At 47.6% G+C, this 26,316-nt stretch overlaps 1 protein-coding gene and 1 non-coding gene across 3 annotated transcripts in view; one reads left to right on the forward strand and one right to left on the reverse strand.

The window, feature by feature from the left end:
• The window catches only part of ALDH1L1 (aldehyde dehydrogenase 1 family member L1), a 109,334-nt gene that overhangs the window by 67,567 nt on the left and 15,451 nt on the right, over positions 1-26,316 (forward strand). For both annotated transcript variants that reach the window (XM_045849630.1, XM_045849631.1), the window contains exons 10-19: positions 1,390-1,537; positions 7,219-7,338; positions 8,561-8,688; positions 11,648-11,798; positions 12,863-12,933; positions 16,370-16,475; positions 18,143-18,230; positions 19,870-19,963; positions 22,387-22,486; positions 23,891-23,989. In XM_045849630.1, the coding sequence (XP_045705586.1) occupies positions 1,390-1,537; positions 7,219-7,338; positions 8,561-8,688; positions 11,648-11,798; positions 12,863-12,933; positions 16,370-16,475; positions 18,143-18,230; positions 19,870-19,963; positions 22,387-22,486; positions 23,891-23,989 (1,105 nt within the window). The remainder of the gene's footprint in view (positions 1-1,389; positions 1,538-7,218; positions 7,339-8,560; positions 8,689-11,647; positions 11,799-12,862; positions 12,934-16,369; positions 16,476-18,142; positions 18,231-19,869; positions 19,964-22,386; positions 22,487-23,890; positions 23,990-26,316) is intronic.
• LOC123826506 lies at positions 7,007-7,113 on the reverse strand. Its single transcript, XR_006787071.1, has one exon. It is a non-coding gene; the product is annotated as a U6 spliceosomal RNA (small nuclear RNA).

Genomic DNA, 26,316 nt, shown 5'->3' on the forward strand with positions numbered 1-26,316 from the left:
GTCAGTTATTAAAATTTCTATTCTGTTATCTGTACAGTCAGCTTGTAACCTAGCCAAGAGTTTGTTAAATGTCTGGCTCCCCAAAGGGAAAGAAAGTAAAAAACCAAACAAACAAATGGACTGCCTCTTTAAATCCCAGGAAGCTGCTTCAGCCTGTGGAGACTGAAACAATGACTGCCAGACTTCGTGCTGGCTCCTCAGTGTTCAGTATCAACACTCAGAACACATAATCTTGAGTTACAAAAGACAGAGTTCTTATTGCCCACCCTGGCTCCAGCCAGCTGCAACCAGGAGTATGGCCTGCTGCCTGCATGGCTTCCTGCCACAAAGATGAGAGATAAGAGATGGCAACCAATACCTCATTGAAAGGCTAAAAGTCGCTGAAATTTACTGACATTTGCCAGCTCCTCATCATGCTTTTCCCTGGATACTGCAAGTGTTCACTTGACTCCAGAGTTCCAAAACATTTGATTCAGGCAGTTCCTACAAGTTCAATAATTATTTAGGTGGAGGGATGCACTTTTGGAGCTTCCTACTCTGTCATCATCTGTCTATATGAAGGCACTTATTTTGCTTGGGTAGATGCCTGAAAGTGAAATGAGAGGCGTATGTTTAATTTTTAAGAAACTGCCAAACCTCTTTGCAAAGTACCATTTTACAATATTACCAACAGTTTATGAGAGTTCAGTTGCTCTATATCTTTACCAGTAATTGGTATGGTCAGGCTTTACAATTTTAGATTTTCTCATGAGTATCTAGCCATGTCTCTTGGTTTTAACTTGCATTTTCCTAATGACTAATGATGTTCAGCATCTTTTCACATGTCATCCATGTTTCTTTTTTTTGGTAATACAGCTGATCAATTTTTTGACCATCTTTACTTAGATTGTTTTTTTCTTGGTGTTGAATTTTGAAAGTTTGTTGTATATTTTGAATGAAATTCCTTTATCAGCTATATGATTTGGAAATATATTGTCCCAATCTGTGGCTCATTTTTTTCATGTTTAACAGTGTCTTTTGAAAATTATTATTATTGATCTCATATTAGTTATTAATAATTGGATTATCTCATTTACTCATCACAAAATAATAGTGGAGCTATAATTACTCCCATGTTACAGGTGACGAAACTGAGACTCAGAAGAGTGCGTCACTTGCCCAAGATCACAAATTAGTAAGTGGTGGAGCCAGAACTTGAAACCAGGGCCTTCTCAGTCCATGGATTGGGATCTGAACCCCAGTTCTAGACTAATACTCATGTTTGAGGTGCTAGGATGAAAGTCTCTTCTGGATAAATGTGCTTGACACCAGCACCTCTGCTGCTAGAAGAATGCATGTCTGCCATGCCTCTTTCTGTGGTCCTACTCTTTAATATCTCCTTTCCTTCAGACTGGTGGAAGAAGTGAAAGAGCTATGTGATGGTATGGAATTAGAAAATGAAGACATTTACATGGCAACAACCTTCAAGGACTTCATCCAATTGTTAGTGAGAAAGCTGCGAGGGGATGACAAAGAGAGCGAGTGCATCATTGACTACGTGAGTTCTGGGCTCCTCCACATGGGCATGGCTCTGTAGACACCTCAGGCATTGACAGCTATGGATCCAAAATGACACCTGGAGAAAACCTGGATGAATAGGAAGGCAGGACCCCCAAGAGCCCATCCTTCAGTGTCCCAAGCTCTCTCTGGCGGCTCTGGATAGCCTGAGGACACCAGGGCAGGAAGGCAAACTCAACAGAAGAAATTTCTGTCTAAGACTCAGTATATAGGACAAGTTCTGAGTTCCAAGACATGAAGCAAGGATAATAATAAGAAGCTTGTACAGAGAGCACTTCTCTCCTTCTTTCACCTTTTGTGGGTTTTTCAGGTTCATCTTCACTGTGCCTCCATCCTCTCCCAGATTATCCTGCCTTGACTCTGGTTCCTCTGAGTGGCCCTAGCCCCTAGTTCTGGTATAACTGTCTCCTCCATTTGTCCCTTTAATTTGGTGATGGCAGTGGCTTCTTGCTGTTGCTGATCTCAGGGTTGACTCATGGCTTCTCAGCTCTTCCATCACCTGTGTAACCAATTCTCTGCATTAAATTATGTTTCTTGAAATGCTAGAACAAAAAGAGAGCAAGAGAAAAGGGAATTTGGATTATTTTCCCAATAAAGAAACCAAATGTTCCTATACATTCCACCTGTGTTATGGAAGAGTGATGAAGTAATTGCAAATCTGTTTCTTAAAGAAACTCTTGGAAATTATTGCCAGGTCATCTCGGCAAGCTACAAACTCCCACAGTAATTAGCTCTGGGGTAGTCCATTTGGTTGGTAGTTTGAAACAAAGGCTGATGAAGAAATCACAGGTTGTCAGGATGGACTTCAGTTTGGCTTTGGGTTTGTGGAGAAATGACTGATGAACAGGCTTCAGGAAGGAGTCAGCATCACAGAGACTCCTGCATTCAGCATGGAGTTGCAGATCTGTAGAGAAGTATGTGGAGGGGGATGGTGTCAAGTGTGGCAGCTTACAAGGACCTGTCCACCTACTTTCTATATGTGAAGGTCAAGCAAACAGCCTGAGGTCACATAGCAGGTAAGTAGCAGGGCTGGGACTTTAGTTGAGGCAGTTTGGCCACAGAGTCTATGCTTCTCATTTCTTCTTACCACTCAGATCCTCAGTCTTCCCCAACAGTAGATCCCTCAGGTGTGTGTGTGTGTGTGCACAAACATGTCAGTAGTTGTCCATCTAAGTGTTTCTTTATTTTTTTTGGGGGGGGGGGGCATCCAGCTTTTATTTCTAGCAATGCAAATTATTAACACTGTAGAAAATATGTCAATATTTTGATATAATGTTAAAAATGTGGCTGGTAGAAACACTTCAACCTGACCATCACTGGCAGAAAGAAATAATCTTGCATTTTATTTTTTCTCCTTGTTGTTCAAGTACTGTTGTCTCCATGTTCCCTCTACCACTCACCCCCAATGTAGCCATCTCTACCTCCCACTCACCATCCTACCCCCCCCCCTTTGGCTTCATTCATGTGTCCTTTATACATGTTCCTTGATGAACTTTATGCCTTTACGCCCATTATCCCATCCCAACTCCCCTCTGGTTACTGTCAGTTCATTCTTTATTTCAATGTCTCTGGTTATATTTTGCTTGCTTATTTGTTTTGTTGATTAGGTTCCACTTATAGGTGAGATCATATGGCATTAGTCTTTCACTGCTTGGCTTATTTCACTAAGCATAATGCTGTCCAGATGCATCCATGCTGTCAAGAAGAATAGGAATTCCTTTCTTTCTGCTGTACACAATTCCACTGTGTAAATGTACCGGAGTTGTTTGATCCATTCATTTACTGAAGGGCACTTAGGTTGCCTCCAGCACTTGGCTACTGTAAATTGTGCTGCTATGAACATTGGAGTGCATAGGACCTTTTGAATTGGTGTTTCAGGATTCTTGGGCTACAATGCCAGCAGTGGAATTGCTGGGTCAAAAGGCAGTTCCATTTTTAGTTTTCTGAGGAAATTCCATACCCTTTTCCACAATGGCTGCACCTGTCTGCATTTCCACCAACAGTTCGCTGGGAATCCCTTTTCTTCACAAGCTCTCCGGCATTTGTTTGTTGATTTGTTTATGATGTCCATTATGACCTGTGTGGACTGGCATCTCATTGTGGTTTTAATTTGCATCTCTCTGATAGCTAGTGATGCTGAGTATCCTCTCATGTGTCTCTGGGCCCTCTGTATGTCCTCCTTGGAGAAGTGTCTGCTCAGATCCTTTGCCTATTTTTCCATTGTGTTGTTTGCCTTCCTGGAGTGGAGTTGTGTGAGTTCTTTATATATTTTGGAACTCAAACCCTTGTCTGTGATATCATTTGTAAATATATTTCCCCATATTGTTGGTTCCCTTTTCATTTTGCTGATGCTTTCTTTAGCCAAGTAGAAGCTTTTCATTTTGATGAAGTCCCACTTGCTTATTCTTTCCTTGATATCAGTGTAAATATTGTTGTGTGGAATATGTGAGATTTCCCTGCCTATGTTCTCCTCTAGGATTTTCATGGTGTTGTGACTACATATTTAAGTCTTTTATCCATCTTGAGTGTATTTTTTTGTATGGTGTAAGTTGGTGGTTGAGTCCCTTTTTTTTCATGTAGCTGTCCACATCTCCCAACACCATTTGTTGAAGAGGTTCTTTTTACTCCATTTTTTGCTTCTTCCCCCTTTGTTGAATATTAATTGACCACAGACACTTGGGTTTATTTCTGGCTCTCTATTCTGTTCCTTTGATCGATGTGTCTGTTCTCATGCCAGTACCGGACTGTCTTGATTACCATGGCCTTGTAATATAGTTGATATCAGGTATTGTGATCCTTCCTACTCTTTTCTTCTTTCTCAAGACTGCTGTGGCTATCTGGGGTCATTTATTGTTCCATATAAATTTTGAAATGTTTGTTCTATGTCTGAGAAATATATCATTGGTATTTCCTATGGATTGCATTGAATCTAAAAATTGCTTTGGGTAGTATGGACATTTTGGTGATGTTAATTCTTCCAATGTATAAACATAGTATATGCTTCCATTTATTTGTGTCTTCCTTAATTTCTTTAGTCAGTGTTGTGTAGCTTCCTGAGTGCACATCTCTTACCTCCATGATTAGGTGTACTCCTAGGTACTTTATTTTTCTTGTTACTACATCAAGTGGGATTTTTTTTTCCTGACTTCTGTTTCTGATATTTCATTGTTGGTGTACAAAAATGCCTTTGATTTCTGAATATTGACTTTCTGTCCCACTGTTTTGCCAGATTTGCTTATTAGGTCGGGAAGATTCTTTGTGGAGGCTATAGGATTTTCTATGTTCACTATCATGTCATCTGCAAACAGTGACAGTTTTACTTCCTCCTTTCCAATTTGGATGCCTTTTTTTTTTCTTGCCTGACCACTGTAGCTCTATCACTTTCAGTACTATGTTGAATTGAAGTGATGAAAGTGAACATCCTTGTCTTGTTCCTGATCTTAGTGGGAAAACTTTTAGTTTTTGCTCATTGAGTATGATGTTGGCTGTAGGTTTTTTGTATATGGTCTTTATTATGTTGAGGTATGCTCCCTCTACTCCCATTTTGCTGAGTGTTTGTATCATAAATGGCTGCTGTACCTTATCAAATGCTTTTTTCACATCTGTTGATATGATCATGTGATTTTTGACTTTGCTTTTGTTTATGTGATGTATTACATTTATTGATTTGTGAATATTGTACCATCCTTGCATCCCTGTGATGAATCCCACTCGATTACGGTGTATGATCTTTTTCATTTAATGATGGATGTGGATGGCCAATATTTTGTTGAGGAGTTTAGTGTCTGTGTTCATCAGCAATATTGACCTGTGCTTTCTTTCATTGTTGTGTCTTTACATGGCTTTGGGATTTGTAGATGTCCGCTTCATAAAAAGGGTTTTGGAGTCTTTTTCTCTTCTTGGATTTTTTTGGAGTAGTCTGTGAAGGATGTGGGCTAGCCCTTCCTTAGGTGTTTCCTAAAATTCTCCCGTGAAACCGTCAGGTCCAGAGCTTTTGTGTGCTGGGAGTTTTTTTGATTACTGCTTTGACTCAGTCAGCTGTTACTGGTCTATTCAGGCTTTCTGCTTCTTCTTCATTCAGTTTTGGAAGATTCTGTTTTTCTAGAAATTTGTCCATTTTGCCCAGGCTTTCAAATTTCTTAACATAATAGTTGTTCATAGTTATTTCTTACAATCCTTTGTATTTCTGGAGTATCAGTGGTAATCTTTCCTCTTTCACTTCTCATTTTGTTTATTTGGGACTTCTGTCTTTTTTTTTCCTTGATGAATGTGCTTAAAGGCTTGTAGATTTTGTTTATCTTTTCAAGGAACCTGATCTGGGATTTATTGACCCTTAGAATATGTCATTTAATTCTGCTCTGACCTTGGTTATTTCCTTCCTTGTACTCGCTCCAGGCTTTCTGTTGTTGTTGTTGTTCCTCCAGTTCTGGTAGATGTAGGGTTAGATTGTTTATTTGAAATCTTTGTCTTTTTTAGGTAGGCCTGTAGTGCTGTGAACTTCCCTCAATACTGCCTTCACTGTGTCCTATAAGGTTTGGACTTCTGTGAGTTCAATTTCATTTGTTTCCAGAAAGCTTTTGATTTCTCCCTTGGTCTCATTTTAAACCCATTCATTGTTCAGTAGCGTGCTAACCAATTTCCACTAATATGAGTATTTTTCAGTTTTCTCCTTGAGGTTGGTTTCTAGTTTCAGGCCCATGTGGTCCAAGAAATGCTTGATACAATTTCAGTTTTCTTGAATTTGTTGAAGGTTGTTTTGTGTCCTATCATGTGGTCTATCTTTGAAAATATTCCATGTGCATTTGAAAAGAATGTGTATTTTGCTTCTTTGGGATGAAAGGGGATATATATATATATATATATATATATATATATCCCCTTTTTCCTGTCCATATATATATATATATATATATATATATAGTCAGTTAAATCCATTTTGATCTAAGCATTGTTCAATGCTGCAATATCCTTGTTGATATTTTGTTTGGAAGATCTATCCATTTTTGACAGTGCGGTGTTAAAATCCCCTGGTATAAGTGTGTTGCTGTCTATAGCTTTCTTGAAGTCCTCCAAGATTTTCCTTATATATTTCAGTGCTCCTATATTGGGTACATATATGTTTATAATGTTTATGTGTTCTTGATGGATTCTTTACTTGAGGATTATGAAGTGTCTTTCTGGGTCTCTTTTTATGGCTTTTATTTTGAAGTCTATTTTTTTCTGATATGAACATTGCTATCCTGGCTTTGTTTTCCTGTCCATTTGCTTGGAATGTTGTTCTCCAACCTTTCGCTTTCAGCCTGTGCAGGTCTTTTGTTCTGACATGGGTGTTTTGTAGGCAACATATGTACTGGTCATGTTTTCTTATCCATTCAGCTACCTTATGCCTTTTGACTGGACCATTTAATCCATTTACATTTAAGGCTATTATTGATAGGTACTTATTCATAAAAATATGGAATGCTTCACAAATTTGCCTATCATCCTTGTGCAGGGGCCATGATAATCTTCTCTGTATCATTCCAGTTTCACTATATGTGCTGCTGAAGCGAGCACCACCTAAGCGTTTCTTACGTCTCCATGAGGGTTTGTGCCACTCACTGATGCCCATTTGTGAGGAATCCACACTACAGCTAAAACCTGTGAAATGTTCCTTCCCAGGTGGAAAAGGCAGTGAACAAGCTGGTCCTCCAAATGCCCCACCAACTTTTCATTGGGGGCAAGTTTGTGGATGCTGAGGGTGCCAAGACCTATGACACTATCAACCCGACAGATGGAAGTGTGAGTGCATGCCCAGCACCCCCTTCTTGCCTCCCTGCTACTGCTACCCCATCCATGGTGTGTTCTCCCATCTACTCCCCTATATGACCTCTGGGGGTCCTGTCCCAGGGGACTTATGCTTGGACACAAAAGGATTGCAGTCATTCTCCAGACCTCCTTACAGGAATGGCACAGTGGAGAGGTTGGCGGGGGTTGGGGACCAGAGGACTCTAAAGGGTCTTGAGCTGGCTCCATAGGCCTGGAATAGAGTTAAAACCTCCCAAAGAAGACAAGAAGACCATACCCTCCTCCACATTTCAACAATTATCCCAGTGTGGGCCCCACCTTCCCAAATATTTGTACCCCCAATATCAGGAAATTCTTCCTTGAATCCTGTGTTTGTCAAGATTCTTGATTATGACCCTCTTATGTCGTGACCCATGCACACATGTATTCTCACACATGTACATACCTGGAACAACAGAATATATTCTCACAGGTATATTCTGATCATTTTCTATTCTGTCCCATTCTACAGCATCACTTCAGTTCGCGCAGAAAAGTGATAGCACACTCAAAATGGCTCATCTGACGGGAGTGTAAAGAAAGTTTTTCCCAAAGAGATGAACAAATTGTGGGGACATAGACAAGGGGTTACAGTGCCCTTGGACAGGAACATCGAGCACTGCTGCCACCTCAAAACATACTTTGGGGGGTCTTGGGCTGGAGCCTATAGGGGGCAGGGGCTGCCTAGCAGGTGCTATCTATACTGATCAGCAAGGAAGCACTGACCTCACCCCTCCTTCCCTTCTCTCCCAGCTGTGCCAAGTCTTGTGCTGTAGAGAATATTAGCACCTTGAGGGTGTGCTGTGCAGAGAGGCAACCTGTCCAATCTCCTCCAATGTCTAGCCTATTCCACTTAAGAAAGAAAACTTCTGCTAAAACTTCTGCTGAAATGGGTCCATGCTTTTGGTTTGAAAACACTCAGACTCAGTCTGCAGCCCAAGTCTGCTGCCCTATTGGACTCAGTGGGAAAGTGAAGAGAAGGTCCCTGGTATGTAGAAATACAAACAGACCTTTCTTAGGACCCATCTTCCTCTCGTTGTTGCTCCCTTCCAGTGCCCTTCCCCTGGCAGGCTTTCTTCTCTGGGCACACCAGGTGGCCGGGAGAGCAGGGAGGTGCTGTGTCTGTGTCCATGTCCACTGAGCCTAGGGAGGGCTTCAGAGCTCTGCTCCACCACAGGTTATCTGCCAGGTGTCCCTGGCGCAGGCCAGCGATGTTGACAAGGCAGTGGCTGCTGCAAAAGATGCCTTTGAGAACGGATTGTGGAGGAAGATCAGCGCGCGGGACCGGGGCCAGCTCCTGTACAGGTGAGAGCCACACATCCACTTGTCAGCCACCACCACCTTCAGCTCAGGGTGAGGGTGGATGTTATGGTCCTGTCAAGAGGAGCTGGGGTCCTGGACAGGTCACTGAGGCCTGAAGCTCATAAAAGGCTACTCAGAGGAAGCGACTTGGGAGGCAAGAGGGATTTCACAGGTGGCCTTAGGGGAAAGGTATCCTGAGTAGAGGAGACAATGTGAGCAAAGATAATGAGGTACAAAGGTGAGGCAGTGCTTCAGATGGGAGCTACAAAATGGCAAAGCTAACAGCTGGTTTTGGGCAGACTCAAACAGCTGGCAAGGGCAGATGTGGGGCTCCTTCTCACATTTTCCTTTTTTTCCTCTCCCTAAAGTCAGGTGTAAAGGGCTCTCTCTCTCCTTAATTCCAATCAGAAGTCTTAGGGAAGGACTTGGGACTTCTCTGGCTTGTGACCACAAGGTGGAAGTGAGGCCCAGAAGAGAGGAGCTGTTCCTCTAGAATTAGGTGGTTCCGGTGGGGGTGAAGCAATCACTCCAAGATAGTGGAGTGATGTTTCCAGCAGAAGGGAGGGTGCTGGACAGATGAACTGAGCAGTATCTAAGAACCTGGTGATACAGTTTCAGGAACCTGGCTTTGATGCTCTGGGTTCTGGGAAGCTGTCTGGAATGTGGCCTGATGATAGTGTAGCCCGAGCATGCTTGTCATCTGGTGGGAGAGACCCCACCTTGGCCACACAGTCAGAATACCTTTTGTTTCTATTCCAGAGGTAAAACATGCCCCAGCAGTCCTCCAAGCAGGAAGCCAAAGAGAGAGGCCTATATGGCTTGCAAAATGGAATAGAGATGGTGGGGTTTAGGACAGGTGAAGGATATGGAGGTTCTCGCCCAGCCTGCCTTAACTTTAGTTTCTAGGATTCTTGGAGAACCTATCCATTTTAGGAGGCCATGGGCTAGTGACCTAGAGCCTCTGAAGGTCAGTCAGAGCTGTGAAATGTGCATACATAGGCTGCTGGCCGTGACCTGCAGGCCCTGGAATAGGGACCTTTGTGGTGGGTGGCGTTGGCCCAGAAGAAAGTGTCCTTCCCTTGAGATACTCTCCTGCCATCTGGTGGTACATGTAATAACCCCACCAACAACAAAGACAGTGAGGAGGTGTTTGCATGCACAGCTTTAAGTGGAGACTCCAACTGGGTAGACAGACATCTCAATGCCTGAAATCTAGTGACCTGCTCCCTGCTCTGTCAGCCTCCCCATCCCCAGGGAAGAGGCATGCCCATTGCTGCCCTGGAAGGGGGCAGGAGAGAATTCCCCAGAGAAGTGGCTGCAGAACACCCTTGGTTCAGTGAGGGAAGTAGGACCACCACGGGTATGATGGAATATGAAAGGCATTATAGGAATAAGACATGATGCTAGAAATTTTAGAAGCTGGAAAGATAGATCCAGGAAGGAGAGTTAGAGAAAGCTACCAGCCAGCCCTCCAGCACTCCAGGGAGACAACATAGAACCTCCCTGGCAACCTAGGGGCTGTCTTTGGCTCATTTGTAATGTAGATTTGTATCTTTGGCTCACCTATCCTTGTAGCTGATAGAACCCTAGTCCTTGAAATACACAACATGGTGTTTTCAATAATTGGTCTATAATTTTTCTCAAGTGATTTACCCATAGAGTGACCTGGGCACTGTTTCTGAGGTGACAGTGTGGCTCTGCGGCTAATTCGTTGTGCTTATTCAGTCCACAGTTTCACTCACCAATCTTGCATGGTATGCAGCCCATGTGCCTAGTGAGAGGCAGGAGGCCAGATGCTGTCCCTGCCCTCATGGGTGAGGCAATAGTACTGAAATACTCATCTAAGTGAATGTCAGTGGAAGTTGGGAAGTTTGAAAAGAAGCAAGGGTGCTATCAGGACACTTCAGGGAGACAGGATTGATTGCTTTGGGGTGGGTAGGGTTAGGGTCAGCTTCCTAGAGGGTCTGAACGAGGTACAGAAAGTTGAGGGGGGAAACTGGAGTACAGGAAGAGCAGTGTGGGCCCATGTCATGCCACATGGCTCCCAAATTCACAGGCAAGTGGGTGCCACAGCCCTAGGAGGAATTAGGCAGGTCCTTGGGGCTAGTCGCTCAGGCACAGGGTAGGGGCTGCATCCTGGGTGCTACGGGCAGCCATTGGGAGAACTGGAGGTGTAGGCAGGAAGACTGAAAAAGACCTGGGGGTATTAGGGCCTTGCCAGTGGCTGTATGCAGAAAGGAACAGAATGGGAAGAGGTCAGTAGGCTTTGATCCCATACTTGTCTTTGGGCTCAACCTTCTCCATGTGCAAGATTGAGGGCTGCTCTAGATCGGTGGTCCCTACCTTTGCCAGTTCACCCTGCCTGCTGGGCGCATATGACCCTTACATCAGGAAAGGGGGCACCATTCTAATTCCTAGGTTGACCACAGCAGCATGCCCACCAGAATCATAGGAGAACAACCAGACATCAGAGTGCTCAGACTCCAGGAGGGTTGTGTAGACATGCCTTCCTTCACATCCCTCCTGTCATCCCACTTTCTGTCCCTGGAGACACCAGCCTTGGGAGCAGTTTCCATTAGATTAGCTGGTGCTGGAAGCTGGATAGGCCTTCCCCTGGTAGAGGCCATCTGGAGACAGAGAGGTTAGCCTCCTGGGATGATGACTTCCTTGTTGGAGGCAGGCAGACTCCTCTGCAGGGTCATGTGTGGGGGTTATGATAACATAGTCAATTCACCATGATTTGACAAAGGAAGAAAGGGGGAGAGGGGTGGAGAGCAGAGCAGAGGGCATCATTCTCACTCACCCAGTGAAGTAAATGTTACTGTTCCATCTCATAGATGAGGAAACTGAGGTCAGCGCACCTGACTGTGCAGGGCAGGGCTCTTGACTCCTTGAAGAAGGGCCCTGAAAAAGCAGGCCAGGCCTGAACCCATCTTCCTTCCTTCCTCCATGCCTTGGCCAGGTTGGCAGATCTCATGGAAGAGCATCAGGAAGAGCTGGCCACCATTGAGGCTCTGGATGCAGGTGCTGTCTACACACTGGCCCTGAAGACCCATGTGGGCATGTCCATCCAGACCTTCCGCTACTTTGCTGGCTGGTGTGACAAGATCCAGGTGGGCACTAGGCTCCCACCCGCTGCATGAGAGCTCACACAGGCAGGCCAGGCCCAGCAGGCAGTTCCGAGGGCTCTACATTACTCTGAACGCTGTGGGCCTGAACATGGCCCACATCTACATTGCTCTGAACATGGCTGTGGGCCTCCTGTGTCTCTGTCAAGTCTGGGCTTCATGCTTCCTCTTTTCTCCCCAGGACTGAGGGATGTGGGCAGTGAGGGAGGTGGCCTACCACAACTCAGTGTTTAAGGCAACACCATTAGTAGTTCCCAGTCCTACAGGTGGAAAGTCCAGGTGGACTCCACTGGGCTCTACGACAGGGTCTCACAAGCTCAATGTCAAGGTGTGGGGGCTGGGCCTTATCCTGAAGCTCAGGAAAAACCTGCTTGCAGGCCCATTCAGGTGTTGGTGAGTCTGGTTACTGCAGTGGCAGAACTGAGGGCCTGGGTCCTTGCTGACTGCTGACCAGGGCTGCTCTCAGCTCCTGCAAAACTCTCTCTGGTCCTTACCCAAGCCCTTCATTCCCCCAGTCCCTCTGACTCTCATCTGCCGCTAATTGGAGAAAACTGTCTGCTTTTACGGGGGCTCCGATTGTTATGCTAGGCCCACCTGCATATCTCCCCATCCTAATCATCACAGAAGGGGTAGTTAGTGGTCTCCTAGGTCACAGGTATCAGGGCATCACCTTCTAGGCTATTATCAGAAGTTTGCCTGCTGTAGGCAGTGATGGATCATCTCTTCCCCAGGGAGACAGACCCATGACTGCAGAGCTCACCGTGCCTCTGTCAGGTCTGGGCTCTGCGCCTCCTGTCTGTTTCAGTGGGACTGGGTTCAGTCAGTGACGAAGGTGGGCTGCCTGCCTTACCCATATCTGAACTCAGAGGTCCCCATCATATATAATAAGTTGGGAGGTTTGGGTCCCCTACTCATTTGGGTAGTGGGGGGCATCAGGACACAGAGAAGACCCTGCTCTTTTCTGGGCCCCAAGGTCGGTCTGGATGCCCAGAGGGAAGGTGTGAGAGACTGGAGCCCCCTCCCACTGACACCCTCCATGCTTCTTCCAGGGTTCCACCATCCCCATCAACCAGGCCAGACCCAACCGAAACCTGACCTTGACCAGGAAGGAGCCAATTGGGTGAGTCACAGCACAGAGGGGAGAGTGGCCACACCCCAGCTGCTCTTCATGCAACATGCTGTGTGGGACACTGATACCATCTTCTGTTTGTGTATTTATTGAACGTCCACTTATTTGCCAACTACTATGTGCCAGACATTTCAGGAGCTGGAGGTACAACAATGCTCAAAACTGATGAAAATGCCCATTCTCAGGATAAAAACAACTTCTACTTCCACAGTACCTGTTCTGTGCCAGGCACTATTTTAACCACTTTACAAATATAAATCCTATGTAATCCACAAAATAACACTATATCAGTCAGCATTACAGTGGGAAATGCCCACCAAACTTACCTGCTCCCTGACTGCTGTGGCTCAGTGGGTTGGGCCATCCTGCAAACTGAAAGGTCACCAGGTCACTGGTTCAATTCCTGGTCAGGGAACATGCCCAGGTTGTGGGCCATGTCCCTGGTTGGGGATGTGTACAAGAGGCAACCTATCAATGTTTCTCACGCTCTCTTTCTCCCTCCCTTCTCCTCTCTCTAAAAAATAAATACATAAAATCTTAAAAAAACTTTATCTGAAAAGAGTATAATAATCAATGTGCTTAAAAATGAAGGACTCTTACACAACCCCAAGGAATAGAGAAACTGATGGAGAAGAGGCAAGAGCAGAGACAGGTGCTCAGTGGGAAAAAGAGAGAGAGACAGAGAGAGAGAGAGAGAGAGAGAGAGAGAGAGAGAGAGAGAGAGAGAGAGAAAGTGTCCAGTCAGCATAGGCAAAACTAGGGACAGGGGAAGTGATTGAAACTCAGCACCAAGAGGCCTTGTTTCACCATTAGATGGCCCAATGGCCCAGGGAGAGTGGGCTGTGGATGTAGGGAAACCCCTCCTTTAGGCCACAGGGAGAGGTGAGGCTGGAGGGAGCATAGACTCCAGGGGAGGGGGTTCCCCAGACCAGGCCAAACAACTTAAGCTATGGGGAGAAGAATGCCTACCTGGTGCCGAGAAAGACAAAAGACCAGCCCTTTCTGATGTTCAGAGAATATTAGAAAATTTGTGAGCCCATCTCACCGCTTCTCTTAGTGTCCTGCAGTGGCTCCCAGTGCACCTAAAATGGAATCAGACCGCTGACTTTGGCCTGGTGCCCTTGAGTCTATCCCCTCACTGCACTCAGCCACGTCGGCCTCCTCATGGACCCTGGACCCTCTGCACTCATGCTGCACTCTGGGGATTTGCACCAACCCCTTCCCCAGCCTCTAGTCCTTGGTCATTTAGATGTCACTTGTGTGGCAGCCTTTTTCCCCAGACCAGTGCCCCAAGGTAGCCTACTCTGTAGTCTGCAATCTTATTTTGTTTTCTGGATGACATACATCATGCGAACTGAGGCTGCTGCACCCCCAGGGCACACATAGGGCATTCCCAAAATGTCTGCCAACAGAGGAGGGAATGGTTCCAACCAGTGGGCACCAACTGGCTGCCCTGGCCAGTGCCCCATTGACCTCGGGAGTGAGGCCACAGCCACCTCACCCCCACCCTCAACTACCTTGAGCACTGGCTCAAGACAGAACCCTGGGACAGGCAGGAGTCACCCCCATTGCAGTGCCCAACAAAGCGGAGCACAGCAGGGCCGTGGCTGGGAGGTGGAGGCCTCAACACTGGGGGAGCCAAAGCCATGGGGTCCCACTAAGAAAGGTCACCAGGAATAGATGAGGCACAGAGGCTAGTGAAAAAAGCCTTCTAATGGCAGCTTAGCCAAGGATGTATTCATCTTGTCCTTGTGTCCTACACCCCCCCCCCTTGGCCTTGACCCCATGCAAGGGCCTGCTCTGTGGACCTCCAGTCCCAGGGGCCACAACCTTTCCCCTATATTGACACATGCAGAGGTTTACTGGAGCCACCATAACAAAGAACTGGGAGGCTCCTCAAACAACACATACTTGTTTTCTTAGCATTTTGGGGGTGGAAGTCCCAGATCAAGGTGTCTTTGCCAGGGTTGGGTCTTTCTAAGGCCATGAGGGAGAAACTGCTCCAGCCCACTCCCCTAGCTTCTGGGGATTCTCTGGCAATGTTTGGTGTTGTCCAACTCTGTCTGCATGTTCACATGCAGTTCTCCCTCTGTGTGTCTGTCCTTTCACACAGCATGCTCTTCACAAGGACAACAGTCCTACTGAGTTAGGCATCCACCCTACTTCAGGAAGGCCTGATCTTAACTCATTACACTTGCCCTGGCCTTATTTCCAAATGAGGTCACATTCTGAGGTTCTGGAATTAGGACTTCATTCAGCATATGGATTTTGGAGGGCACAATTCAGCCCATGACAGTGGGACTTATTTCTCTGACATCTTTTGTGTTTTGAAAACCCCACAACCCAGCCCTCTCTCTCACTGGTGACCTCACCACTTTCCTGGGAATACTCACTCTGGTCCCTCTCCCTGTCTTGTCTCTTTGAGTTTGCTGGGTGTATATGGTGTGGGAAAGTGGCTCTTGTAACCCCTCAGTGTGCCCCCATCACTCACAGGACGGCGTGGGGGCCCCAAGCCAACCTCTGTGCCTGCTCAGTGTCCCCCTTGCTCTTACTGTGCTGGCCCCTACACCCTGTGGTTTCTCACCACCCACTCCTACTGCCTGGGCTCAGCTCAGCAGTCATCCTTTTGCAAGTGTTCTCTGATGGTGATAGGGGTCATGAAGATGATGACGGTGATTTTGAAAACAGTCTCGTAGTCAGTGTGGGGGCTCTTGCGTGCACTAGCTCCTGCAGAGGAAAGGGAAAGTCAGGGGCACATGTGTGCTGGGACCACACGTGTCATCTTCAGGTTCCCCAGGACTGTGGGGTGGCGTCCCCTCCATGGAGACACTGCCCAGCCAGAGGCTTTCTCCACTACTGAGAGGTGGTGCAGCACTGGGTGCCATGTCTTAATTCCAGGCAGGCAAACTTGATCAGTTCTTCCAGGATGACTGTTTTTCTTCTTCACAAGACTGAGTCCTGACCTCACACGTGGGAAAACTCTCTCTCACATCTCTGGCCTACTTGTGTGACCCTGGGCCCTACCACACATCCCCCCAGCCTGCCATGTCACCTGGAGCCCTCTCCCAGTCCCTGCTAGCTGCCAGGTTCTTACCCATGCTTGTCTGCTATCACCAACCCTATTGCCTGGTGCCACACCCTACCAAACTGCACCCCTAGACTGGTCTCATAGCTCCCATCAGAAACTGCCCAGTGTCCCGTGCCATCATGACCTGGGAAGAAGGGCTCCTGTCAGACTGGATACACTTGCTCCATCTAGGCCTCGAAAGGCAGGCAGGAGCTGCCTTCAGCAGGACCTTTGGTGCCATATCAAGAAGTTTGGCTCTGGAGAAGATAGCAGGCCTGGGAGAGAGGAGGCAGCTGGTAGATCCACTGTGGGTACCCCAGCTGAGTGGAGAGATGAAGGCCTTCTTCTTTTGTATGGCAGGGTCTGTGGCATTATTATCCCCTGGAACTATCCCCTGATGATGCTCTCCTGGAAGACGGCTGCCTGCCTGGCTGCTGGGAACACAGTGGTGATCAAGCCTACCCAGGTGGGTATAGACAGGGCCCATGGGCTGTAGAGGTTATGGGGAAGCACCATGTAAGGGAGGAGCCAGATGGCCCATGAGCCCCTTTACCGACACTGGTCCTGGTTTCTTCTCAAGGGAGAAAGGGTACTGCTGATGAGAGCCAGCCTGCCGTGAGCCCCGCTCACAGTGGCAGAGGCAGTGTGCAGCAGGGCCAGTGCCAGCCATAAGCAGGTTCTATGTGCTTTCCACCATGGGGTGGCTGCATCAGGGTAACTGTGCTGTTTGCAGCTGCCTGGTGAGCAGAGTCAGGGATTTCTCCACAGCCCCAGAATTTGGGATTCTGGAGAGCCAGAAGCCTTGCTTGCTGCCCCCTTGCCATGGCCCCATGCTCTGAGACACCCTACAGTGGTCTATTAGTAAAGCTGGTGCCATTGTCTCCCATTTGGCCTCAGAGACTAAAGTTCTGGAGGGAGATGGGGTGAGCAGTGGGATTTGGGCATTTGCCACCGCAGCCCCTTACAGAGGAGACATAGAGGTGGGACATCAGGGGCTAATCATACGGGCCAGGAGGGCATGGACAAGGTCCTCCAGGGGTGAAAACACCCTCTCCTCCATGAACCTCTGCTTCTTCATCTGTGCATTGACAACAACAGCTCCTTCCCTGCCTGCCTCCAGAGGGGAGTTAGGAACTGATGTGAGATCCTCTGGCATGTGACTCTCAACAGTGCACCCAGGAGGTCTCCCACTGCCCCAGCTTCTTTGGGGCAATTCCCCCCCCCCAACAAATAATAATGATAGCCAGCATATATAGTATTATAGTGCCTGGAGTTAGGCACTCCTTGAGCATTTTAACATATATAACACATAAATAGTAATTTATATACATTTGCTTATTTAAGCATCATAACAACCCCTGAGACGACCTTTAACCTTCCCCTTTTCATGTGGGCGGCTGTTGTCCCTAGAAGACCCCCCCACTAGCCCACTGTCCTTGGAAACACAAAGACCCTACTCCCAGGGCCAACACCCCCACAGATTTGGCCCCTCAGCCTGAGGCCTGGTGGTATGTGGAGCACAAAACCTTACCTTGACTAGGACAGTTAGCTCAACCAGAAATTGATTCCCTTCTTCTGTAGAGGAGGGTCAACTGCTGGCTAGTCAAGGGCAGGGCACTATCTCCAGCAGTGGAGTGGTCATCAGAATCTCAGCTGGACCCTGAAACACCAAGCCCTCCCTGGGCTGAAGTGCTGCCAGGGCCCAGCAGCAGGTGAGCTGCTAAGGCAGCATCACAGTGAGAGAAGGAGGCTAGTTTTTCTGAGGGGGCAGGGAGAGGGTATGCCCTGCAGCCTTCTGAGAGTGATGCCCTGCTGCACAGTCCTCAGACTCTGCACTCCCTGAGGGATCAGTGTAAACAGTGACACAAGCAGGCAGGGGCCCAGGCCTGGCAGAGGGGCTGGAACCCTATCAGGAGAAGGTGCTAGAAAGGCACCTAAGGTTAGCAGGCCCTGTTCCCTGGCAAGCTGGCTGGGTTGCTGATACCCACTACGGTGAGGCATGAACATGTCTTCCCCCATGGGTCTTCCTGCCACAGTTGTCCCTCCCTGATTGCTTCCTAGGCTCCTGAGAGAGAATGACAGAGCTCCACTTCCCAATCCCTCCTGACCCAGTCTTCTCTCCTGCCTCCTTAGGTGACCCCACTCACAGCCTTGAAGTTTGCAGAGCTGACCTTGAAGGCTGGCATTCCTAAGGGTGTGATCAACATCCTCCCAGGATCTGGTAAGGGCTATAAATGGGGGGAGCCAGGGCTCCAGGAGTTGGAGATGCAGTTAGTCAGAACAAGGACCACTACATGATGTGCCCTGGCAGGCAGAGCAACCCAGTGCAGAGCCAGTGGGATGGGGAGAGGTGACCCTGTAGCCTCATTGAAAAGGAAATCTGAGGGTGAATAGGAATTCACCACATCTGGGGGCAGGGCATAGGCAGGGCTTGGGGTGAAGTGAGAAGGTCATGGGGTGAGGGGCAAGTCAGGTTCCAAGCATTCCAAATAGATGGGGCAAATAGGCAGGGCGGCAAATGCCTGGGTTCTGCACACCAGCACCGCCCCCCGCCCAGCCAGTCTCTCCATGCCTGGGACCCTCCTGGGGCCCTCCTACATCCCCAAGGAAGGCCCTTTTGGAGTCTGTGATGCCTGGGCATCACTGCCCCCACAGCCAGGCCAGGCAATCCTCAGATCTCTGCTGGAGACGTGGGAGAGCTGGATGCCTGGGTGCCCGCACCCTTGGTGTCTACCTTGATGGATCAAAAGCCACATGTAGGTGGTATGAGTTTGTTTTGGCTGTTGTAACAAGGTACCACAGACTGGGGGGCTTAAACAACAGACTTTATTTCTGACAGTTCTGGAGGCCATAAGTCCAAGATCTAAGTATGAGTAGGGTTGGTTCCTTCCGAGGCTTCTCTCTTGGTTTTCAGATGGCCATCTTCTCCCTGTGTCTTCACAGGACCTTTCCTCTGTGTCTGTCCAAGTTGCTCTTCTTATAAGGACACCAGTCAGATTGGACTAGGGATAATAACCCTTGGTTAATTACCTCATTTGACCTTAATTACCTTTTTAAAAACCCTGTCTCTAAATACAGTCACATGTGACTGGGGCTCAGGGCTTCGACCCATGTGTCTGATGGTGGGGCAAAGGTATAATGGCCACCATAGCGAGAAGGTATCTTCACACTGAAAGATGAAGCGGGCCACTCCATAGACTAACAGAATTTACCGTAGGGTAATTCACTTCATGGGAAGATAGGATCAGAGCAGAAGAGATGACCCAGCAACTCTGTACAGATTATTCTCCTCTAACAGACCCCCTGTTACTGTAATTGTTTAATAGTATGACTCAGGCACTAAAGACTGACAGGACAAAGGGACAAGACCACCTCCAGTGGTTTTGTGATAGATGATTGTTTATAATTGGTACTATTATTACCACTTTGATATTTATCTCGGTTGTCATGCCATTATGGCTGCTACTAACAAAAATATTTATGGCTACATTCTAAGGAAAACAGATCACCATCATCTAGAAAGCTCTGACAGGCTTCCTAAGGAGAGTGAGGTTGGTCAAGGTCACAACATGAAACTCAAAAATGAAATGAAATCCAGGACACAGATATGGAGTTGGTTTTGTTCACATCTACATCTATAAATATGGATTTCGGGGGAATACAATTATGCCCTTAACAGGGAGCAAGACCCAATGAGCCCCAGGAACTGATGGCATTAAGCACACGGGGCACAGCCCAGAACTCTAGCCTCGGGTGGACATATGAAGGGTAACGGGGTTCATCTCTCCCTACTCCGGCCCCTCAGATGCCTCCCTGACTCTCTCACCGCCCCCCCACCCTTTGCCTACTCCCATCCACAGGCCCACTGGTTGGCCAGAGACTCTCAGACCATCCTGATGTGCGGAAGATTGGGTTCACAGGCTCCACAGAGGTGGGAAAGCATATCATGAAAAGGTAGGTGGTTGGGGTGTGGTGGTGAAGCTACCACTGCCACTCTGGACCTGGAGAGTTCTGTGTGTGAGCTGGATCCTGCTCCTCAAGCGTCCGTGTGCACAGCGGTTCCCGGAGGCCAGGTTAAGGCAGGTTCTGATCCCAAGTGCATGACAAAGCTTGGTCTGGCCAGTGGTGGCTGCTCTGTGGAGCTCACTTGGGTCAGTGAGGTGCAAGACCTGCATGTGGCTGCTGAGCACCTGGAATATACAGCTGCTCTGAACTGAAATGTGCTGGGGACTGTAAAAGACACCAGGTTTTCAAAACTTAGCACACAAAGTAAAGTACCTGATTAATAATTTAACATCAATTACAAGTTGAAATGATTTTTATTATTTGGATTAAATAAGTGTACTGTAATTAATTTCACCAGTTTCACTTTAGTCTTTCTTTTAATGTGACTACTAAAAAAAAGTTTGCCACTACATAAGTGGCTAGTATTTGAGGTTTCTGTTCTTTTGTAGTAGATGGCAGTGATCTAGGACATCATCAAATCTCTTATTCCTTGGACGTTGGCCTTAAACTGGCAGGGTTGTATTTTGGGCCCTGTCACTGATTCACAATACGACTTGGCCAACCCCTGTCCCTTCCAGGCCTTGGTTTCCCTACTGGTTCAGTGAAGGTGTTTTATAGGCTCAGTGATTTTGGACTATGCAGCAGATGGGCTTGGAGTGGTACCCATGGCCAGATCCCAGGGCAGCAGCTTGTAACCCTGGCTGCCCCAAGACAATCACTGGATAACTAAACCCCACGTCACTGAAACTGAATTCCTGGAGTGGGTTTTGAGTATCTGCACTTTGACGGGTATACATAGATAGTAGTTGAGGGTTCTTCTGAGCCCACTGACTTTTAGGATCTCTAAGGACACATGACCACCCATTTCTGTCTCTGCACCAAGAGTCACCTATGTGGGGAGTCCAGCTGCATCATGACAATCTACGGGGAGAAAAGCTTCTCTTTTATTAAAACAATGTCTCCTTGTTATAGTTCCTAATGCAGAACAATGCTCTCTCTCTCCCTGAGACAGTCCTGCAGCCCCTGTCCCCACAAATTCACCGGCCTCTCTCTGCCCCACAAGATGGGGTTCATGCCCCTCAGGCTTGCACATGCCTTCTGTGAGCTAGACTCGGCTGTGTCCTCATTCTCTAATGGATAGCATGCTTGTGTAAATCACAATGGCCTCATGTAACATCGACTTTCAGGCCTGGAGCCATGGCCAGTGTAGCTGGTGGATCATGTTTTCAGGTCAGTAGAAGCTGATGTCACAGCCTGTGAGTACAGCAGTTGGGGCTGCTCTGATTCATTTTAAGTGTAGTAGAGCAAGCCTCAGTATTGAAGAGACAGTGATTGGAGAGAACAAGGGACTGACAGATGGACAGAGAGATGTATGACAAAACAGGGGAGTTAACTGCAAATAGTCATAGCAGCATATTTACCTCTTCTGATTCAAGAGCTGGCCAGTCTCTTTTGTGGTGTATAGGTGATAGTTACATCTGAGTATGTGTGTGCAAAATACAGAGGTAGGACTCTGGAAATGTCCACTTGAACTCCAAGAAGGGTTTGGGTGGGCAACATCCCATGGATCTGTGGTTGGTTTCTTCCCAGGATCCTCTCCAGCCCTCATGGCTGGTTCCTGAAACAAGGGAGTCCTTCTCCTGTAGTCAGCTCTGAGTGAGGAGCCCCCTTCCCTATGTCATGCCTCATGCTTCACTTGCCCAGTCTGCTGAATGTCCCTTTGATGACAATGTCAATAAATCCATTTTGTGTCCACCAATGCAGTGTGCTCAGAATCCCCAGCTACTCTGGTTGCACCCATCACTAAAATCTGAGGTATAAAGTTTCTACAGTACTTCAGCTGTGCCAACTGGGGAATACTCTGTTTGATGTATTAGACATTTAGTGAACACCAGTGGCATGACCAGAGAAATGCCTTTTCACTTTGGTGATGGTTAAGTGCTGATGGGTAGGGTCAGACAAATGTACTGTGGTACATATCTTAGATTTTATAGGGGGTGTCAGGGCAGGCACAGTAACAAGACACTTTTGGAATAGAGGCCTGAAGGAGGTAAGGAATGAGCTTTAGAGACACCTGAAGAAGGAGTGACCAAAAGGAGAGGCAGTGAGAACAAGGCCCTGAGGTGAGCATGGTCCAATAGGAAGTGGAGGAAGCACAGTGGAAAGCCAGTGAGCAAGGGCAGGTAGGAGGGAGTAGTTGGTCTGTGTAGGGTAAGGAGAAGGTACTGAGCCTGGCCTCACATGGGGCTCCCTCCAACCCTCTGCTTGCTCTCAAGTAAAGCGTTTTTGGAGCTGCCCTTGGCCCCCTCCACCTAGAGCCCTTGTATACCCATTTGCCAAGGACCCAACCCCACCAACACTGTTTCTTTCAGCTGTGCCCTGAGTAATGTGAAGAAAGTGTCCCTGGAGCTAGGTGGGAAGTCACCGCTTATCATCTTCGCTGACTGTGACCTCAACAAGGCTGTGCAGATGGTGAGGGCTGAACTGCATGCTGGGTGAGAGGTGGAGGGGGGGAAGGTTTCTCCCATTCTATAGTCAGACTCACACATTTAACCTGGACTGTAGTGTCACCGCAAGCATAGACTGTGGCAGGAAGGGATTTGGGGACAAGAAATGACATGTGCCCTCGAAAATCAATTTTCCAGGAAGTGTTATAACTATAAGCTTAACTGGAATCAGCTTCACAAATTGGGAATCATGCTAAAATCAGCACAGCAACCTTTCCTATCCTAGGAAAGCAAAGCAGAACCCTGGACACTTGGGCAAAATTCTGCTGACAGCAATCCCCACCCTCAACTTTTGGTTGTGGCTGTGTGAACACTTGCCCTCTGCCACTGACCCACTGGGCAGTCTTAGGCAAGTTACTTAACCTTTCTTGGCCTTCATAGTTTCACCTGTATGATGGGGAGAATAGTATACCTACCTCCTATGGTTATTACAAGGATTAAACGAGCTACTATGTCTGAAGGACTTAGAATGGTAGCCACATGTAGCACGAGCTTTGTATCATCAGTTCTTTTTACATTAGTATTGTTATTGTCATTGTTATGTCTGAGTCCCTGGCTGAACATTGTTATGAATCACATAACAATGTTCAGCCAGGTGCCCAGATATGCTCCCACCCCATCTAAGTACCACTGTGCCTTGGAAGATGATGTGGCCACCTAACGCAGATGTGAAAGGGAGTCTAGCCTCACTAGATGTGGAAGCTGAGGGAAGCTAGTCCATCAGCCTAAGGATCTTGGTTCTGGTGCTGAAATGATACTACCGGGCCAGAGGCCCAGGCTGCAGGGCAGTACAGTCCAGCTTTCAGGAAAGCCAAGCAGCCAGCCTGTCACTCCTTTCCTGATCCCTCACATGGGATTCCTGGGTTCAGAAAGCAGTCTCCCTTGGTCCTGTGTGCACATTTATTCTGGACTCCTGCCAGGAGTTCCCTCAGGCCTGGCTGGCAACTTCTAAGATAGGCTGGCTGCCTGCCTTTGGCCATCACCTGTTGCTTGTTTTGTGCTAATAGATTCTCCAGGCTCAACTCTAAGGGTGTGGGCTCTGATTCCTTGAATCACCCCAAGGAACTCATACAGTATGCAGGTTCTCCATGCTCACCCCACTTCACTTCCTCTTCTCTTCCACTCTCTTCACTATGGACACAGGACTTGTTTCCCAGGGGCAGGTAACCTTTTGCCTCTCCTCTCAGTTTGACTAAGAAATGCGTGTATGTTCCCAGCACTGGCTAGGCCTGGCCACCTTGGTAGGTCAGGACATGTACATTACTCTCCTTTTCTTTATGAAGTGGGTACTGGAGCCTAGTGGGAGTGGGGAGCTGCCTACCCTGCCAGGGAGCAGCTGTAATTCAGCATTCTTGTCCATTTGCCAAAGGGGGTGAGCTCTGTCTTCTTCAACAAAGGTGAGAACTGCATTGCAGCGGGCCGGCTCTTCGTAGAGGACTCAATACATGACCAGTTTGTGCAAAAGGTGGTAAGTTGTGTCACAGGGCCTTGGTACTGGTGCACAGTCATCTGGGCTGAAGGGGCCAGGTGGAGTTGGTCACTGTTCACCTTGGGACAGGGAAACTTCATAGGGAACTGTATCAAGTGTCTGTATTTTACTATTGTAGCAAGAAATGGAAACCTAGTAGCTAAAATTGACATAACCAAAAAGGGTTTATGATGCAGACCCCGGGATCGTGAGGTCGGCAACATTGTGGATGGGGGAGAGACATTCACAAGGACTACTGAGTCCTGTGGAGGAAAAGGGCAGGCAGCTTCACTCTTAAGAGGAACCAAAAGCCAAGGACTCCACCAAAACAGGCCTTCATTTCTTTCTTTCAGCACATTACAAGATGGTTCTCATTTACTATGCACAGGTTGGCCTTAGGTGTTTACCTTTTACAAAAAACAAAGGAGCCAATGCAGCTAATCACATCACAGAAGAGAGATATTTGCAAATAAAAAGGGAAAAGTAGTTGAGCTGGTTACACTCCAAACTGGGGAGTTTTAACAAGGATTTTAGAAAGCACTTTGCAGTAAATATTTGCTGCAATTCAGAGTGAGGGAGTTTTTTAGCAAAAGCAAGACTCAAAGTGGCCTAGGCATATTGCAGGCCTGATTCCTCACGGGAGAACCTATCCATGGACGTGGGTCCTGTGCATCTCTGAGTGGGAGATGGGCCCATGCCATACAGAATGGTCTCCTACAGGTTTATCTTAGCTTGGCTCGCTAGCAGTGGAGCCTGAGCCTGGAATTCATGCGGCTTACCAGAGGTGAGCACTCACAGGAAGCCTGGAAGATGTCAGGGTCCAGTAGAAAACATGGACTGAGGACATGGTCTCAGGTGACATCCAGCCTTGGCCTGATGCACTGACAGGAGCTTGAGAGCACAAATGATACCACTCAGCTCTACCTCTGGAGTTGAAGGGCCAGACTTTTATCTCCTGTCAAGAGTTGTTGACTGTAGCTTGTCTACCAGCTTGGGGAGGGCAGTTTCAGTCAGTTCCTGGGACTTAACAGCAGCCATCTTTCACAGCCACTGTGGAGGGTGTGCCCACAGGTTAAGTAAATGGGATGGGGTGCCGACAGCATCTCCTGCATTCTTACAACATAGATACAAAAAATAAGATCACTTTTTCCCCACCAGTTCTGTTGGAACAGACTGTGGGGAAGGATGTGGGTTGGTGTGATTGAGTCTGGTCCATCTTGATCCATTCATGCATAGTAGGGTTTTTGGAACTCTGGTTGACTCAGCTTAGCCAAGACCCCCCATCCCTAACATGTTGTGGAAAGAAAAATCTAATCCCAAAAAATGTGAAAGGGGGTGCTGGGGGCATAGCCTCTATGTGCAGGTTTAAACAAACTATATTTAGAAAGCCAGGAAAAATGAGAATAGGCCTGAGGACAGGGTGGGGCTGCTGTTAAGAAGGAGTTCTTAGAGAATATCTTGAATAATGGGTAAAAATATAAAAGGCAGTGAAGAAAGGAACAGATTTTCTAAAAGGGAGTGTAATAGTTTTTGCCACATAACAAAACTAGCGGCTTGAGATAACAACTGCTCACTCAGCCCACGGTCTTGTGGATTGGCAGTGTGGACACCAGCCCAAGTTCTTCTGAGCTCGCTGACACATCTGTGGTGAGTTGTCGGTCAGCTGGGGCACTTGGTGGCTATGCTGGATGGCTCATTTTTGTCCCCATGGGCCTTCATTCTGCAGTTTGAACTCAGGTAGGTGTGGGTCCTGTGACAGTACTCCCAAGAGTGAGAGTGGAAGTTTAGAGACCTTCTGGGGAAGGTCCCCTTTGGCTTAACTGGGGAAAGGCAGGGCTTGGATTCCCAAATACAGAGAGTAAAGTGTACACCCAGCCAACTCAGCAAGTTTGGCCTTTGTGTCCTGGGGAGACAAGAGCAGTTGGGTGGCTAGGCAGGAGGCTTGGTCCCAATTTCGGGATATTTCAGGACAATCAGAGGAGCTAAGGGGACCTGGTGGGAAGGTGAAAGTGGGGAGGCTTGAGCACCTCCTGCATATTAGTAGGCCTGGCTAAGGGTGTGGAGCCTGCGCAAGAATGAAGTGGCCCCAGCCACAGAAGAGGAGGCCAGTTAAGCCTGACTTTGAAGAGGCTACAGTGAGGGCAGAAATGACCTTCTTTGGTCTTTGGGAACCAAGGAAGGAGCTGGAGAGAGAGGTAACAAAAATGGGAGGGACAGACTTTAGCTTGGAGCCCTGAATATCTGGTGTCTACCCCTCCGCCTCTGAATGCTGGTTATGTTCAACTGAGTTCCTTTCCCTATCACAACATTCCACTCCCTTTTCTGAC

The sequence above is a fragment of the Phyllostomus hastatus genome, unplaced genomic scaffold, assembly GCF_019186645.2.
Source record: "Phyllostomus hastatus isolate PE091 unplaced genomic scaffold, TTU_PhHast_1.1 phas_contig_80, whole genome shotgun sequence".
Classification (NCBI taxonomy): Eukaryota; Metazoa; Chordata; class Mammalia; order Chiroptera; family Phyllostomidae; genus Phyllostomus; species Phyllostomus hastatus.